Below are 17109 nucleotides of genomic sequence, written 5' to 3' on the forward strand. Positions count from 1 at the left end.
GAAATCTTACATTCTAAAAGTTTGAATTATCATTTGTTTATATTCTTTGGAAACTTTAGTAGATACTTCAAGACATCTAAGTATCCTTTATATTGATAGTATTGTTTTAATAAAATAAAGATGTGTGTAATCATATTTCGAGTGTTTGTCCACTCAAAATTTTACCTGACAGTGAACATCCTTAGGCTGAAACTTCTACACAATTAGTAAAATTTATTATAATTTGAGAAAATATATTTAACTATTCAAAAAATCTGTTCTCTGGTAGAGCAGAGAAAGTTCTATTTAACAGAATATTAGATCCTTATTCTTTATCAATTATATTTTAGAACTATTTTCCATTCATTTGGCAGCCATTCTGATTTTTTTTTTTAAATTGAACTTCAGAAAATGCTGTTGAGATATCTATAAGTCTTAGTTGAAATTTAATTAAGGTTTCCAGGTTTTATGTAAAATGAGGAAAACAATCTGTCATTTTCTGACTCTTCTAATAAAGTAATATTCCAATAAAGTTAGTCTTTCTACTTGTTATTCTTGGACCACCTAGTCAAAAGGCCATAATCTGGGTAAGTTTTGAGGGATGAGTCTCCATCCTTATAGCCCAGACTTGACTTCTTGCCACTTGGGTCCAGTGTAGTCATCTGTGGCTATCATCTTTCTTGACATTAATCTAAGTGTCCACAGAGGCTTAATCTCTCTGTACCTCTTGACAGCAAAACCCAGTAATATAGCTAATGTTCACTCTTTTGGTTACTTACTATAGACTCAGTGTACCTCAGAGAAAAGTTGAGCCACTAGGCCTCTGGAAGGTCAAAATTGGACTCCTCATCTCCATCTTTCCCTCTCTAGCTGTAAAACCTGTCTTCTGTGTTATTTTCTGCACAGCTGCCTCATTAGTCTATCTTCAATGATATACTGACCCTGTTTCTCTATGCATATGGCCATTTACTACAAGAGCCTTAGTTCCTAACTTTACAAAATATATCAGTTGAATACTATAGATTAACCTTGAATAGTATAGATTAACCACGACCATTCGGTCTGACTTCAAATTCCTGTAAGAAAAAAACTGATTGGCCTAGATTGGACAATTATCTACTGTAGGTCTACTCATACCTATGAATGAGGGCCAAGCCATTATAGTAACAAACATGAGTTTTGGAGATCAGGAGTGTAGTTCTCAGGAAAAAGAGTCATGAGCTGGGAAAGCAGTGTGCTTTTTTTATAATTAGGACTCTGGTGTTTGCTTCTTCTTGCATCTTTGGATATGATGAGTAAGGATCTAATTTATTTATTTTTTATAATGATAGCCATTTATCCTAGTATTATTTATTGAGTTATCCATCCTTTTCTCATTGATTTGTAGTGCTTCATTTGTCCTTTTAGTCTTTCTTTTAGTGAGGACTTTTAAATTGGTCTGAAAATGTTTTTGTTTTCCTCCTCACTTTTTTTTAAAAAAATTAAGTCAGTTTTATTGAGGTATGACTTCTATACAGCAAAATTCATCCATTTTAGGTATACCATTTTATGAATTTTGACTAAGGCCTATGGTCATATGATCTCTGCCACAATCAAGATGCAGAACATTTGCAACCATTTGAGGATTTTAAACATGGGGGTTATAGGACCTTTTTTGTATTTTTAATTGAGATATAATTAACATAATACTCCTGATTTGTAATAAGAATATTTATACCATTTATACTTAATGGAATTATTGATACATTTAGATTTAAATCTAAACCACCTTGCTAGTTCTATTTGTCTCTTCTGTTCTTAGTTCCTTTTATCTTCTTTTTTCCTCCTGGCTTTGGATTATTTAAATTTTATATGATAATATTTTATCTCCACTATTGGCTAATTGGTTATACACTCCCTATATTTAGTGTTTGCTCTAGAGTTTATAATATCCATCTTTAGTTTATCACTAAAAATTTTTCAATAATAACATACTATTATACATATAGTATATGAATATTTCAACAGTATAGTTCCAAATGCCTCTTACCTCTCTTATGTTGTTGTATATTTTTCTTTTTCATATACTATAAATTCCACAATCCATTGTTACTACTATTGCTTTACATAATAATTTATCTGTTAGAGTGATTAAGAAAAAATGTCTTTTATATTTAGCTTTATTTTTTCCCTAATTTTGGACTTCTTAATTTCTTTGTGTTGCTGTTTGGTTTCATATTTCTTCTGCCTGAAGAATATTTTAAACACTTCCTGTGCACAGATCTGTTGACAATTAATTCACTCAGATAGTTTTTATGTCGTCTTCCTTTTGAAATGTATTTTTTGCTGGTTTTATAATTTTTTAATTTAATAGCCAATATTTAAAGTATAATCTATTTTTATTTTTATTTATTTTTATTTTTTATTAAATTTATTGGTTAATACAATTATATATAGGTTTCAAGTGTATAACTCAATAATATATCATCTGTATATTGTATTGTGTGGTTACCACCTGAAGTCAAATCTCCTTCAGTCACCATATATTTGAATCCCTTTATCCTTGACTATTTCCTCCCTCTCCCCTTACCCTCTGGTAATCACTAAACTGTTGTCTGTGTCTGTGAGTTTTTGTTTGTTTATCTTGTTAGTTTTACAGCCCACATGTGAGTGTAATCATACAGTTCTCCACTTTTTCTGTCTGACTTGTTTCACTTAGCATGATTATCTCTAAATCCATCCATGGTGTTGCAAATGTCAGTATTTTATCTCTTCTAATGGCTAATATTGCATTGTATAGATGTACCACATCTTCTTTATCTAGTCATCTATTGAAAGGCATTTTGGTCCATGTCTTGGCCACTATAAATAATGCTTCAGTGAACATCAGGGTGCATGTATCTTTATGAATAAATGTTTTCAAGAATTTGGGGTAGATTTCCAGAAGAGGGATTGCTGGGTCATAAGGTAATTCTATTCTTAATATTTTGAGGACCCTCCATACTGTTTTCCATAGTGGCTGTATCAGTTTACGGTCCCATCAGCAATGTATGTTCCTTTTTCTGTGTCCTCTCCAACACTTGTTATTACTTGTCTTGTTGATAACAGCCATTCTTACAGGTGTGAGGTGATTATCTCATTGTGGTTTTGATTTGTGTTTTCCTAATAGCTAGTGAAATAGAGCATCTTTTCATTTGTCTGTTGGCTGTTTGTATGTCTTCTTAGGAGAAGTGTCTGTTTAGGTCCTCTGTTTCTTTTGTTTTATCGATGGTTTCTTTTGCTGTGCAGAAGCTTTTTAGTCACCATACACCAAAATTAACTCAAAATATATCAAAAACATAAATATAAGCCCTGAAACAATAAATTACATAGAAGAAAGCATAGGTACTAAACTCATGGACCTTGGTTTTAGAGATTTTATGAATTTGACCTCAAAGGCAAGGAAAGTAAAAGCAAAAATAAATGAATGGGACTGTATCAAACCAAAAACTTATGGGTTTAGAATTCTGAGTTGACAGTTTTTGAAGTAGTGTTTTGTTTCCCCACTCCTCACCCTTTTAAAGATGTCACTCCATTGCTTCTGGCTTGTACAGTTTCTAATGAGAAGTCTGCTTTAAATCTTATTTTAGTTCCTTTTCATCTACTGTGTTTTTTTTCCTCTGACAACCTTTAAATTTTTATCTATCTTTAGTTTTTAGCAGTATGATTATGAGGTGTTTAGGGGTGTGTATTTTTTCATCTTGGTATTTTTCCTGTTTGAGGTTCTCTGAGCTTCTCAGATCTATTTAATTTTCTCCCTCCTCTCTTCCTGGGATTATTTACTTTTGTGAGTCTTCTTGATTTTGTCCCAAAGCTATTGGATACTCTGTTTTGCTTCTTACACCCTTGTATATTTTGGGTTTCATTCTGGGTAATTGCTTTAAAACTATCTTCAGTATAGTTAGTAACTATATTAACTGATTCTTTTCTTAGTCGTATTGAGTCTACACACAGCCCATGAAAGTAAGTCTTTAGACTTGATGTATTTTTTATTTATATTATTTCTATTTAACTCTGTATAGTTCCATCTCTCTGCTAAAGATCATTTCTTCAGGCATATTGCCCACACTTTTTACTAGCTCTTTTACATTTCAATCACTGTTACTTTTTTAAATCTGTATTTTAAAAAGAATTTCCAACATTTGTGTCATCTCTAAGTATTTGTTAGTCTCCTAAGAATATTTTAGGGTCTTTCCTTGCTTATTTAACTATCTTATAATATTTTATTTAATGTCAGAATTCATGGGTCTAACAGTAGGGACTGAGCTAAATGGTGTTAATTCCTGAAAATGAGCATGCCTTTCTTCCATCATGCCATCAGTGCAGAGGTTTGAGTTCATCTACTCATGAGTTTAAATTGGTCTCAGTTTCGTTGTTGCTATGGTAAAGTTTAGGAGACTAGAGGCTTCAAATTAATCTATTCATGTGTCCATATTTAGAATAAGGACTAGTGTTCTGGAGTGTTTTTATCAGTTAAGAGTTTTACCTTCAGCTTTCAACTGTTTCTGAATGCCCATGACACAGAGGGGTTCTCTCTGTACATTTTTGCTCTTACCCTGGAGGTAGATTGCTGTTGCTTGGTACTCCATATTAGGTGGTTTTGGGGGGTAGAGTAGAGGTTCTCTGTTATTCTCATTCTTAGTCTTAGGAAGGCCTCGTACATGTGGGCCTTCTAACTAGGACTTTTTTAGCCTTTCTATCTGTGATTTCACTAAGGCTTTTTTGGGTTTAAGATTAATACAGGGGTCTCAGTTCCAAATTCTTACCATATCTGAACTCAAGGAACCCCTAAAGTATTAGAAGTGATATCTCCCTAAATTTAGTTATCATTTCAGCTCACATACTACTCTAGAATTCAATTTTGTCTGTGTTTCTGGCATCTGTGCTTTTCTGTATGTATGTATTATATACATATATATCTCTTAAATGCATGTTACCTATGTATTTTTTAAATGTCATATTTTATCCACCTGTACTAGGTAGCTGGAGGATTTTCAGGTCATTTAGCCTGTCATGCCACTAGAACCAGAGTTTATAATTAATCAATTTTTTTTTTTTTTGCTTGCTTAAATTTCTAGAGATTTATCTTTTTCTGATATTGCGCATTGCTTGAGAGCAATACAGACTCTAGTGTCAGGATATTTGGATTCAAATTTTTCTCTATCACTTTCTGTCTTGAGATTTTGGTAACTTACTTGACTTCTCAATGCCTCAGGTGCCCCATCTGTAAATAAGGATAATAATAATTCCAACTTCATAGGAATGTTGTGAGAAAGTGCTGCACTTGATAAATGCTCAATAAATGTTAGTTTTTTAATAGTTATCATCTTGAAATACCTCATTGAAAGTCAATACCTCAAATTCTGTCTTTGCTTACTTTTTAATCATGATGAAAATACTTACTATGCTGCTTTATTATTGTTTATTAACACATCAGTTTCTCTACTTAGCAGTAATGCTTTGTTTTCCCCAAAATTACTACCTCTGTCAGAAGTATAAATGTATAATGCTTTTTTCTTCAGACTTTCCAAGGATCTCACATATAGGCTAGAATTATTTTTACACCAACAATAAGGTACACTTGGAATACAAATACCATGGCATGGTCTTTTCTCTCTGATGAATACAGCAACTCAATATTCCAATTGTATTTGTAATATTTATACAAGGTTGTATTAAGTGGGAGTTTGATTTTTTTTTAAAGAATCTCTAGTTATCACATTACAAAGAACATAGATTTGGGCATTACCAAGAACACTGATTAGCATTAAATGTTAATTTATAGAAATTGTTACTTTTTTCAAGGGAAACAACAAATACTATATTTTTCTTTCTTTTAATTTATTGGGGTGACATTGGTTAATAAAATTATATAGGTTTCCACTATACATCTTAATAATACATACATATATTGCATTGTGTGTTTACCTCCCAAAGTTAAATTTTCTTCCATCACCATATTTGACCTCCTTTACCTTTATCTACCTCCCTCTGCCTCCCTTTCCTGTATTTTTCTAGGAATAAGCATATATACAGAAGGGAAAAAGTCCTCTTAAATAGGGTCTTTGTACATGTAGTCTAATTACTAGGCAGTTTTTAAGCAGTTATATGTAAAATAATTTTCTTATTCCAGGACATGTTTCTTCTGTTTGCTGTGATAGCAAAAGTAAATTTTAACTAGTGTCTGGACCTTTTTGAAATGTTTTCAAGGGATTCTAATACAATTTGAAATGAGAAAGAAGATAACCAAGCAGCTAGTATTAGATTGTTTTGTCTTTTGGAAAGCAAAGAAAAAAGAACACAGTTATCTGGGAGTAGTTGTTTAAAGAACTTATTTATAAGCAAAGGAAAGGGTATTTTATCCCTTGAAACAGAATGTCTGGGAAAGCCAAAATGACATGGAATAAGTACTCTTCTTTCTGTGCTAATATTTTTAAAAGATAATTTAATGCACTGTACTGAATACAAGTGGAAAGTGAGACATCGTCATCACTGAGGAAGAGGAAAGCACATCGTATTTTGAATATCTGAAACTATGAATTGTATTTTTTCCCTAAGGTCTTAGGCCAGTGCTTTCTTTGTATGTGTGTGTGTGTTTTTTAATTTTTATTTTTCAATTGGAGTTGACATTCAATATTATTTTACATAAGTTTCAAATGTACAGCATAGTGGTTAGACATTTATATAATTTACAAAGTGATCCCCCAATTAGTCTAGAACCCACCTGGCACTATATGTAGTTATTATAATATTATTGACTATATTCCCTATGCTATACTTTATATCCCCATGACTGTTTTGTAACTCCCAATTTATACTTCTTAATCCCTTCACCTTTTTCACCCATCCCACCAACAACCCTCCCATCTGGCAACCATCAGTTTCTTCTCTGTATCTCTGAGTCTGTTTTAGTTTTGTTTGTTTATTTTATTCTTTAAATTCCACATATAAGTGAAATCATATGGTGTTTGCCTTTCTCTGTCTGACTTATTTCACTTAGTATAGTGCCATCTAGACTCATTAGTGTTGTCACAAATGGCAAGAATTCATTCTTTTCATGACTGAATAATATTCCATTGCATATATGTACCACTTCTTCTTTATCCAGTTGTCTATTGATAGACACTTAGGTTGCTTCCATATCTTGGCTATTTTAAATAACACTGCAGTGAACATAGGGGTACACATATCTTTTTGAATTAATGTTTTGGTTTTCTTTGGAAAAATATCCAGAAGTGAAATTGCTGGTTCATAAGGTATTTCTATTTTTAATTTTTTGAGGAACCTCCCAACTCTTCTCCATAGGTGCTATATTAACTTGCAATCCCACCAACAGGGCACTTAGGTTCTCCTTTCTCCACATCCTCGACAACACTTGTTGTTTTTTGATTTATTGCTGATAGCCATTCTGACAGGTATGAAGTGATATCTCGTTGTGGTTTTAATTTGCATTTCTCTGGTGATTACTTACATTGATCATCTTTTCATATGTCCTCTTTGGAGAAATGCCTATTCAGGTCTTCTGCTCATTTGTTAATAGGATTTTTTTTTTGGTGTTGAATTGTGTGAGTATTTTATACATTTTGGATATTAATCCCTTATCAGACGTATCACTGGCAAATATCTTCTCACATACAGTAGGTTTTCTTTTCATTTTGTTAATAGTTTCCTTTCCTGTGCAAAAACTCATAAGTTTCATGTGGTCCCTTTTGTTGATTTTTCCTTTTATTTCCCTTGCCCAAGAAGATATATCAGAAAAAGTATCACTAAGAGCAATGTCAGGGAGTTTACTGCCCATGTTTTCTTCAAAGGGTTATATGGTTTTAAGTCTTACATTTAAATCTTTAATTCATTCTGAGTTTATTCTTGTATATAGTATAAGATGGTAGTCCAGTTTCATATTTTTTTTGCATGTATCTGTTTAGTTTTCCTAAAACCATTTGTTGAATAGACTGTCTTTACATCATTGCACATTCTTGCCTCCTTTGTCATAGATTAAATGACCATGTAGACGAGAATTTATTTCTGGTCTATGCTGTTCCATTGAGCTGTGTGTCTGTTTTTATGCCAGTACAGATCTGTTTTGATTACTGCAGACTTGTAGTATAGTTTGATACCTGGTAGTGTGATACCTCCAACTTCATTCTTCTTTCTCAAGATTGCTATCTGGGGTCTTTTATGGTTCCATATAAATTTTAGAATTATTTGTTCTAGTTTTGTGAAAAATGCCATTGGTATTTTGATAGGGATTTCATTGAATCTATAAATTGCTTTGGCAATGTAGACATTGTAACAGTGTTAATTTTTCCTACCCACGAGCACAATATATATTCAGTTTATTTGTATCTTCTTCAGTTTCTTTCTTCAATCACTTATAATTTTCTGAGTACAGCTCTTCCTTGGTTAAATTTATTCCTAGGTATTTTTTTATGCAATTGTAAATGGGAATGTTTTCTTAATTTCTTTTTCTGATAGTTCATTATGGTATATAAAAGTGTAACTTATGATTTCCGAATATTAATTTTGTATCCTGCTGCTTTACTGAATTTACTTATCCCTTCTAATAGTTTGTGTGTGTGGTGTGTGTGTGTGTGTGTGTGTGTGTGTGTAATCTTTCAGTTTCTCTCTATGTAGTATCATGTTATCTGCAAATAATAACAGTTTTATTTCTACCTTTCCAATTTGGATGCCTTTTATTTTATTTTCTTGTGTGATCACTGTAGCTAGGACTTCCAATACTATGTTGAATAATAGTGGTGAAAGTGGACATCCTTGTCTTGTTCCTGATCTTAAGGAAAATGTTTTTAGCTTTTCCCCATTAATTATGATATAGGCTATATTTTGTCATATATGGTTTTATTATGTTGAGGTATGTTCCCTCTATTTCCACTTTACTAAAAGGTTTTATCATAAATGGATGCTGGATTTTGTCAAACACTTTTTCTGCATCTATTGATATGATCATATAATTTTTATCTTTTCATTTGTCACTGTGGTGTATCACATTAATCAATTTGTAGCTATTGAACCAAACTTGCATCTCAGGAATAAATCCCGTTTGATCATGGCATATGATCTTTCTAATGTGTTGCTGAATTTGGTTTGCTAATATTTTGTTGAGGACTTTTGCATCTATGTTCATCAAAGATATCTGCCTATAAATTTTTTTGTAATGTCTTTGATTTTCAAATCAGGGTAATACTGGCTTCATAAAAGGAGCTTGTGAGCCATTCCTCCTCTTGAATTTTTTGAAATATTTTGAAAGTTTAGCAAAATTCACCTGTGAAGCCATTCAGTCCCAGATTTTTATTTGTTGGGAGTTTTTTGATTACTCATTTGATTTTGTTAGTAATCACTCTGTTCAGATTTTCTGTTTCTTTTTGATTCAGCCTTGAAAGAGTATATGTTTCTGAGAATTTATCTATTTCTTTCAGATTGTCCAATTTGTTGGTGTATAATTATTCATAGTATTTTCTTATAATATTTTGTATTTCTGTAGAGTTAGTTGTCACTTCTCATCTTTCATTTCTGATTTTTTTTTTTATTTAGGTCCTCTCTTTTTTCTCGATGAGTCTGATTAACGGTTTATCAATTTTGTTTATCTTTTCAAAGAACCAGCTCTTTGTTTCATCTATCTTTTTTATTGTAACTTTTTTTTAGATTCTATTTCATTGATTTTCGCTCTAATCTTTATTATTTCATTCCTTCTACTCACTTTGGGCTTTGTTCTTCTTTTTCTAGTTCCTTTATCTGTAAGGTTAGATTGCTTCATTGAGATTTTTCTTATTTCTTGAGGTAGGCCTGTATTGCTATGAATTTCCCTCTTAGGATGTCTTTCACTGTGTCCCATAGATTTTGGTTCGTTGTGTTTTCATTTTCATTTGTCTCAAGGTAACTTTTGATTTCTTACTCGATCTCATTGAAGCACATTTATTGTTTAGTAATATGTTATTTAACCTCCATGTGTTTGTATATTTTTTTTCTTGTAATTGATTTCTAGTTTCATATCATTGAGATCAGAGAAGACGCTTGATATGATTTCAATCTTAAATTTACTGAGACTTGTTTTTCGGCCTAACACGTGGTTCATCTTGGAAAATATTCCATGTGCGCTGCTTTGAAGTGAATGCTCTAAAAATATCAATTAAATCCATCTGGTCTAGTGTGTCATTTAAGGCCACTGTTTCCTTGTTGATTTTCTGTCTGGACAGTCTTTCCATTGGTGTCCATGGGGTGATAAAGTCCCCTACTATGACTGTATTAATGTTGATCTTTCTCTTTATGTCAGTTAATATTTGCTTTATATATTTAGGTGATTCTGTGTTCAGTGCATAAATGTTTAGAAGGGTTATATCCGCTTTTTAGATTGATCCCTTTATCATTATATAATGCCCTTATGATAGCAAGTGTTTTAACGTCTATTTTGTCTGATATAAGTACCACTACCCTAGCTTTTTAAATTTTAATTTGCACGAATTATCTTTTTTCATTCCTTTACTTTCAGTCTGTGTGTGCCTTTCAATTTGAAATGGGTCTCTTGTAGACAGCATATGTATGGGTCTTGTTTACTTATTCATTCAGTTACCCTATGCTTTTGATTGAAGCATTTAATTCATTTACACTTAAAGTGATTATTGATAGGTACATAGTTATTGTGATTTTATTATTCGTATTTATGTCTCCAGCCCCCCCCCCACCCCCACCTTCTTCTTCTTAAAGAAGTAAGTCCCTTCAACATTTTTTGTAATACTGGCTTGGCGGTGATGAATTTCTTTAGCTTTTTCCTGTCTGAGAATTTCTATCTTTCACCTTTAATTTTAATTGATAGGCTTTCTGGTAGCGTAGTCTTGGTTATAGGTCTTTGCTTTTTATCAATATTTCATGACAGTTCTTTCTGGCCTAAAAAGTTTCTGTTGAGGAATCAGCTGACAATCTTATGAGAGTACCCTTGTAAATAACTAGCTGCCTTTCTCTTACTGCTTTTGGGATTCTCTCTTTGTCTTTAACCTTTGGTATTTTAATTATGATGTTTGTTAATGTTGGCCTGTTTAGGTTCATCTTGTTTGGGACTGTCTGTGCTTCCTGGACTTATGTGTCTATTTCCTTTGCCTGCTTAGGGGAGTTTTCAGTCATTATTTCTTCAAATAGATTCTCAGTCCACACCCCCCTCCCCTGCCTAATTGCTTGTGCACGTGCTTTCTCTCTCTCTCTCTCCTTCTCTCCCTCCCTCCGTTCCTCCTCCTTCTGGTACCCCTATATACAAATGTTGTTATGCTTGATGTTGCCCCAGAGGTCCCTTAAATTATCCTCATTTACAAACTTTTAAAAAAAATTTTTGCTGTTCTGATTGGGTATGTCCTGCTATCATGTCATCCAAATCACTGATTCAGTCTTCTGCTTTATCTAATATGTTGTTGTTTCCTTCTAGTGTATTCTTCATTTCCGAGTGGTTCTTTTATTTATGATTTCTATGTTTTTTTATTTTTTTAGGTTTTATTTTTTGAGAGCAAGGCAACTTTTTAAATTTTTTTTATTCACTTGATGTAATTTATATAACTTCCAAATTTACATACTTAATCCCTTTTACCCCATCTCCCCCACTCCTCTCCTACCCAATGGTTCTATATTCTTTTATATGCTTACTATCTCTTTGTTGAAGTTCTCACTGAGATCATCTATTCTTCCTCTATGTTCATTGAGCATCCTTATAACCAGTATTTTGAACTCTATATCTGGTAGGTTGCTTGCCTCCATTTTACTTAGTTTTTTATGTAGTTTTCTCCTGGTTCTTTCATTTGGGACATGTATTTTTGTTTTCTCATTTTGGCTGCCTCTCTGTGTTTGTTTCTATGTATTAGATAGATCTGCTATGTCTCTGAGTCTTGGCTGGGCAGCCTTATGTAATAAGTGTCCTGTGTGGCCCAGTGGTATAGTCTCCTTGATCACCTGTGCTGGTGCTCCAGGGGAGTCCCTTGTGCGAGTTGCGTGTGCCCTTCTGTTGTAGTTGAACCTTAATTACTATTGGAACGTCAGTGGGTGGAATTGACTCTCAAGCTGACTATCTGAGGATTGGCCATGCCCACAGAGTATGAGCTGCTGTGTGGGGGCTGACCCCATGGAGTGGGATGCACCACAGCAGGCTCTTATGCCTGTTGTGAATATTATTTTAATTGTAGAGTTAATCAGGTGGTGCTCTGTTGTGTTCTGATGCCAGCATCCAGGTGTGTTGATTCTGGAGCCCCTTAGAAGGGCCTCCCATGCAGGCCAAGGCTAGCCACTGCCTGTGACCAGCTCAGGGCTGCCTGGTAGAAGGTACAACGCTATCTACAGATGGTCACTGTCTGTACTGGATCTGGAGGCTTATAGGAGAGGCCACCTGTGAACTGAGGCCAGCTGCAACTATTTCCAAGCCTGGGGAAGCTCAGCAAAAGGCCCAGGGGAACCCAAGGCCTAAGGCTGCCTGCCAACTCTCCATAAGACTCAGCAGCTGAAAAAGCCTTGAGTGGTATGAGAATATGGTAAGGTGGTATCCTAGCAAGTCACCAGAGTGGGGCAAGTAGTATTGCCCAGGTTAGTGCAGATTCAGATATGGTGCCAGTGCTAAGCCTGTGGCCACTAGTAAAAGTTTCAGATCACACAGAGGTTAGCCACTGTCTGCCTTGGCCACAGACCCCCAAGATTTGTTCAAGAAATACTGCAGCTGGGGTCAGGGCTGATTTCACACCACCAATAGTGTCTTTGGGGGTGTGCTAGTTGATTGTTGCTAAAAAACTGAGTTGTATTTTTTTTTAATTTCAAAAGTAAATGAGAATAAAACTCCTTCTTGCTATTTTCTCACAGGACTTTTGTGCAGATTAATACTGATAATGTATGTGAAACACATTGTATTTGTTTTTAAAGAAATTTATTTAAATCCCAACATCTGTTTATTCTTCTCAGAATTTTTCTTATTATATTCTAGGCCTTTAATGATTGACCCCCAAGGTCAAGCCAATAAATGGATCAAAAACTCTGAAAAAGAAAATCAGCTTAGTGTTATTAAGCTATCAGATTCAGACTATATGAGAACACTGGAAAACTGTATTCAATTTGGAACTCCGCTTCTTTTAGAAAATGTTGGTGAAGAACTGGATCCATCTTTGGAGCCATTACTACTTAGACAAACTTTTAAACAAGGTAGAAGTCAATTAATATTAGTTGATAGAACTGAAAAATGATTGCATTATCTTTGAGGCTTATCTTGGAGGCAAGAAAAGAACTACATAAATTTAATAATATTGGTTAATAATTCAGAACTTCTGTGTCTTTGTTATGTGTGAAAGTAAATTCGGAATAAGGAATGAACTTTGCTTAGATATTCTAAAATAAATATCTTGTCCTTCCTTCGTTCCCTTAACCACTATTATCTAAACTGTTATTCAGTAGAAAACATAAAGAAGTTGAAGCCAGGCTGAAATTCCTTTATCTTCTGACCATGGGCCACACAAAGTACTTTTTAAGAGCTTTAGTCATATACAAATAACTTTGGAATCATGACTGAAAATTGTAAGTAAGAACCAAAGGAATCTTGATTTAGAAGGCTCCATGACAACAGAGAAAATGTCTTATACTTCCTAGAACTAATAAGTCCTGCTGTACAATTGCTTATTTGCCTTTGTGTCTGTGACTTTCATCACACCTGTATTCTATTTTAAATTACTTGTAACCTGGAAAAGCCCTGAATATTGGGGAAAGAGCTGTGTGACTTTGGCTTACTTACTAGTCATTTGTTTTCTGAAATATAGGTGGTGTTGATTGCATCAGACTTGGTGAGATTATTATTGAGTACTCCTATGACTTCAAGTTTTATATTACCACAAAACTGAGAAATCCACACTATATGCCAGAGCTGGCTACAAAGCTGTCTTTGCTCAATTTTATGATAACTCCAGAAGGACTTGAAGATCAGTTACTAGGTATTGTTGTTGCAAAAGAGAGGTATGTATTTTCTTAGATGCTTCCAGATGGCCTACAAAAGAATATTTGTAAGCCATTAATACTTTTATGTGATTATTTCAAAACCTTGTAAAATTTTATATTTTTTCATTATAAATTAAATAATATATAATCCTTTAAACAGCCATTCTATAACAAGTAAGTTATAAGTCAAGTATGTTATATTGGGTCCTTAGTATGGGCAGTAAATTAAGGTGACATGTCATAATTTCTGACTTATATCTCATTGAGCAAAAAATTTCACCCCTAGGAATGTGTACTATGGACAAAATCAGAAACACGTTCAAAGACATATACAGAATGTTACTAATACTTAGGATAAGAATGAAAGGTGAGATACTAAACAACATATGATATGGGTAATATTTTGTAAAAAAAAAGTTAATACATAAATGGATATCCATATATACAAAAAAGATTGGGAAGGAATAGAATTTTAGCAATGATCATCCCTGGAGGTGCTAAGATTATGGATAATTATTATTTTTTTTCATAATTCATGTATTTTTTCATTACTAGCATGTGTTATTTTTTTAATGAGGAAAATATATCTGTAAGATCTGCTAGTAAAGAATTGCTTCCTGAAGGAAATCTTTAATTCTGCTTGAAGCTTAATATAATATTATCAAGTAGTTTTTTTTACATAACATTAAATTATAAGTGAAAATATGTAACCATGAGGTGTGTTTGCTACTTCCAGTATTTGAATCCCACTTGTATAGTATCCAACAGTGAACAATGTCATAACATATTCTATAACAGTGAATTATGTTATTTTGACGTTTCATACCATCTTTACTAATATGTTAAATGCCAATTTTGTCTTTTACTTGAAGAGCCAGTTGGATGACAAATCATTCTTTCTATGTCTGCTATTGAAAATGAGATTGAAAATGAGACTGAATAGAACAAAGCCAAGGAATAAATAAGCTTTATACTCTGAGTTTCTTCTATGGTTCTTATTCTCACATTAACTGGCTAAGCCACAGGGATAAACTTAACATATTCTTAGACTTACTATAGTAGATTATTGTCACATTTTACACACATAGGATTAATGCTTGTTTTTGCTTGAATTTCTCAATTTATTATTTGAATGGGAGTATTTTTTTCCTTATTTATGATAAAGAGATTAATCACCTTAGTTTGTGTTACATGTGCACAAAACTATTAAAATGTCTACAAAATTGTGATATCTAATTTTTAGATATGAATTTAGATAAAATACTACAAATCTAAACTAAATGTTTCTATCTTTTTTAGACCAGAATTAGAAGAGGAAAGAAATGCTCTTATTCTTCAGTCTGCAGCTAATCAGAAACAGCTAAAAGATATAGAGACAAAAATTTTGGAAACATTGTCATCTTCAGAGGGGAACATTTTAGAAGATGAAAGTGCAATTAAAGTCTTAGACTCTGCTAAAATAATGTCCAATGAGATAACAAAGAAGCAGCAGGTGAAAAGAGAATACTAGAAATTTTTTGATTAAGATTTCAGTTTACTCCTAGTCCCTGAATAAAGTGCTGTACTAGGCTTACTGGAAAAGTAAAAGAATTCATAAAATACAAAAACATAGAAACTAATTTTAAACTCACAAGAGAATATATCTTACTGTTGAGTTAGTCAAAATCTGGTCTAATCTATGTGGTATCTCTACACAGAAGAAATAAATTTAGAATGAAACTTTTAAAAACATGTTTTTTATTATTGTATAGGTAAGTGAAGCTATCAGGTTCATCCAAATTTAACTGACTCTTCACCTAAAAACTTGAGTTTGAGAATTTGGCTTGCCTCTGTCCCTGGTTGCAGCTTAAGATGTGTGGAGGTAATTGCTGGTTAATTGGACAGTAAGTGCTTCTAGGAACTAATAAGGATGTTCTTCTGAAAATGCCTAGTCATTTTTCAGAGAGAGAGGTATGAGAGTTGAGGGCGGCAGGTAGAAGAAGGAAGACAAGTGGTCCATAGCCAATACTTTATTAATTGTAAATTCATCTATCACAGCCAAATAGCATTTTTATATTCCATATTTTTAAATAGAATCCTACAGTGTTATAGTAGAAGAGGCCTTAGCTATCAGTCATCTTTTGCATTTCATGGTTGAGAAAACTAGGGCCCAGAAAGAGTAGTTGAGGCCTAAGCTCACACGATTGAGTAATATTATGAAATGACTTCTGTAGGTTAACTATGGATTTGTAGAACTTTCTTTTTCTTTTTTTTACAGTGTATAATTCAATGAGTTTTTTTTTTTTCATTTATAGTTGGTATACAACACACCAGCCTCAGCTGTACAACATATTGATCAGAGATCCACACAACTTGCAAAGTACTCGCCCTATCAAATCTAGCACCCCTCCTCTCCCCCACACATTCATTCCAACATTATTAACCATCTTTCCCATGCTGTATTCTACATCCTCATGTCTACTCTGCAACCATCCACCTGCACCTCTCAGTCTCTTTCCCTTTTTCTCCCCCACTCTCCTCCCATCTAGTATCCCTCAAAATATTCTTTGTGTCTATGAGTTTATTTCCGCTTTTGTTGTTGTCGATTTTGTTCTTTAGATTCCACATGTACGTGAAATCATGTGATATGTGTCTTTCTCTATCCGACCCATTTCATTCAATGCAATACCCTCTAGGTCCATCAAGGCAATATCTTTTTTCATCCCCTTCCTTTTAGTCTGTGTGCGTCTTTTAATCTGAAGTGAGTCTCTTGCAGGCAGCATATGTAGGGATCTTGTTTTCTTATCCATTCAGCCGCTCTCTCTTTTGGTTGGAGTACTTAATTCTATTCCATTTGAGGTACTTGTTGATAAGAATGTAGTAGTTACCATTCTTTATTCCTGTTTTTGATACATGTTTTTTATTCTTAAAGAAGTCCCTCCAACATTTCTTGTAATACTAGCTTGGTGACGATAAATTCCTTTAGCTTATTTTTGTCTAGGAAGCTCTTTATCTGTCCTTCAACTCTAAATGATAGCTTTGCTGAATTAAGTATTCTTGGTTATAGAGCCTGGGTTTTCATCCTGTGGAATATTTTGTGCCAAGCCCTTCTGTCCTGCATAGTTTCTTTTGAGAAATCAGCTGCCAGCCTTATGGGTGCTCCCTTGTAGGTAA

The 17109-nt window shown here is 33.4% G+C and overlaps 1 protein-coding gene across 14 annotated transcripts in view; it reads left to right on the plus strand.

Moving 5' to 3' along the window:
- Positions 1-17109, plus strand: part of DNAH12 (dynein axonemal heavy chain 12) — a 185285-nt gene that overhangs the window by 128784 nt on the left and 39392 nt on the right. For 12 of the 14 annotated variants that reach the window (XR_001595223.2, XM_036218452.1, XM_016131609.2 and 9 more), the window contains 3 exons: positions 12959-13173; positions 13782-13974; positions 15256-15448. The exons of the other annotated variants lie outside the window; for them this stretch is intronic. Coding sequence is in view for 11 of the 12 variants with exons in the window: in XM_036218452.1 (XP_036074345.1) it covers positions 12959-13173; positions 13782-13974; positions 15256-15448 (601 nt within the window). In the remaining variant the exon portion in view is untranslated. The remainder of the gene's footprint in view (positions 1-12958; positions 13174-13781; positions 13975-15255; positions 15449-17109) is intronic. 14 annotated transcript variants of the gene reach the window in all.

Source organism: Rousettus aegyptiacus, unplaced genomic scaffold (assembly GCF_014176215.1).
Source record: "Rousettus aegyptiacus isolate mRouAeg1 unplaced genomic scaffold, mRouAeg1.p scaffold_m13_p_4, whole genome shotgun sequence".
Classification (NCBI taxonomy): Eukaryota; Metazoa; Chordata; class Mammalia; order Chiroptera; family Pteropodidae; genus Rousettus; species Rousettus aegyptiacus.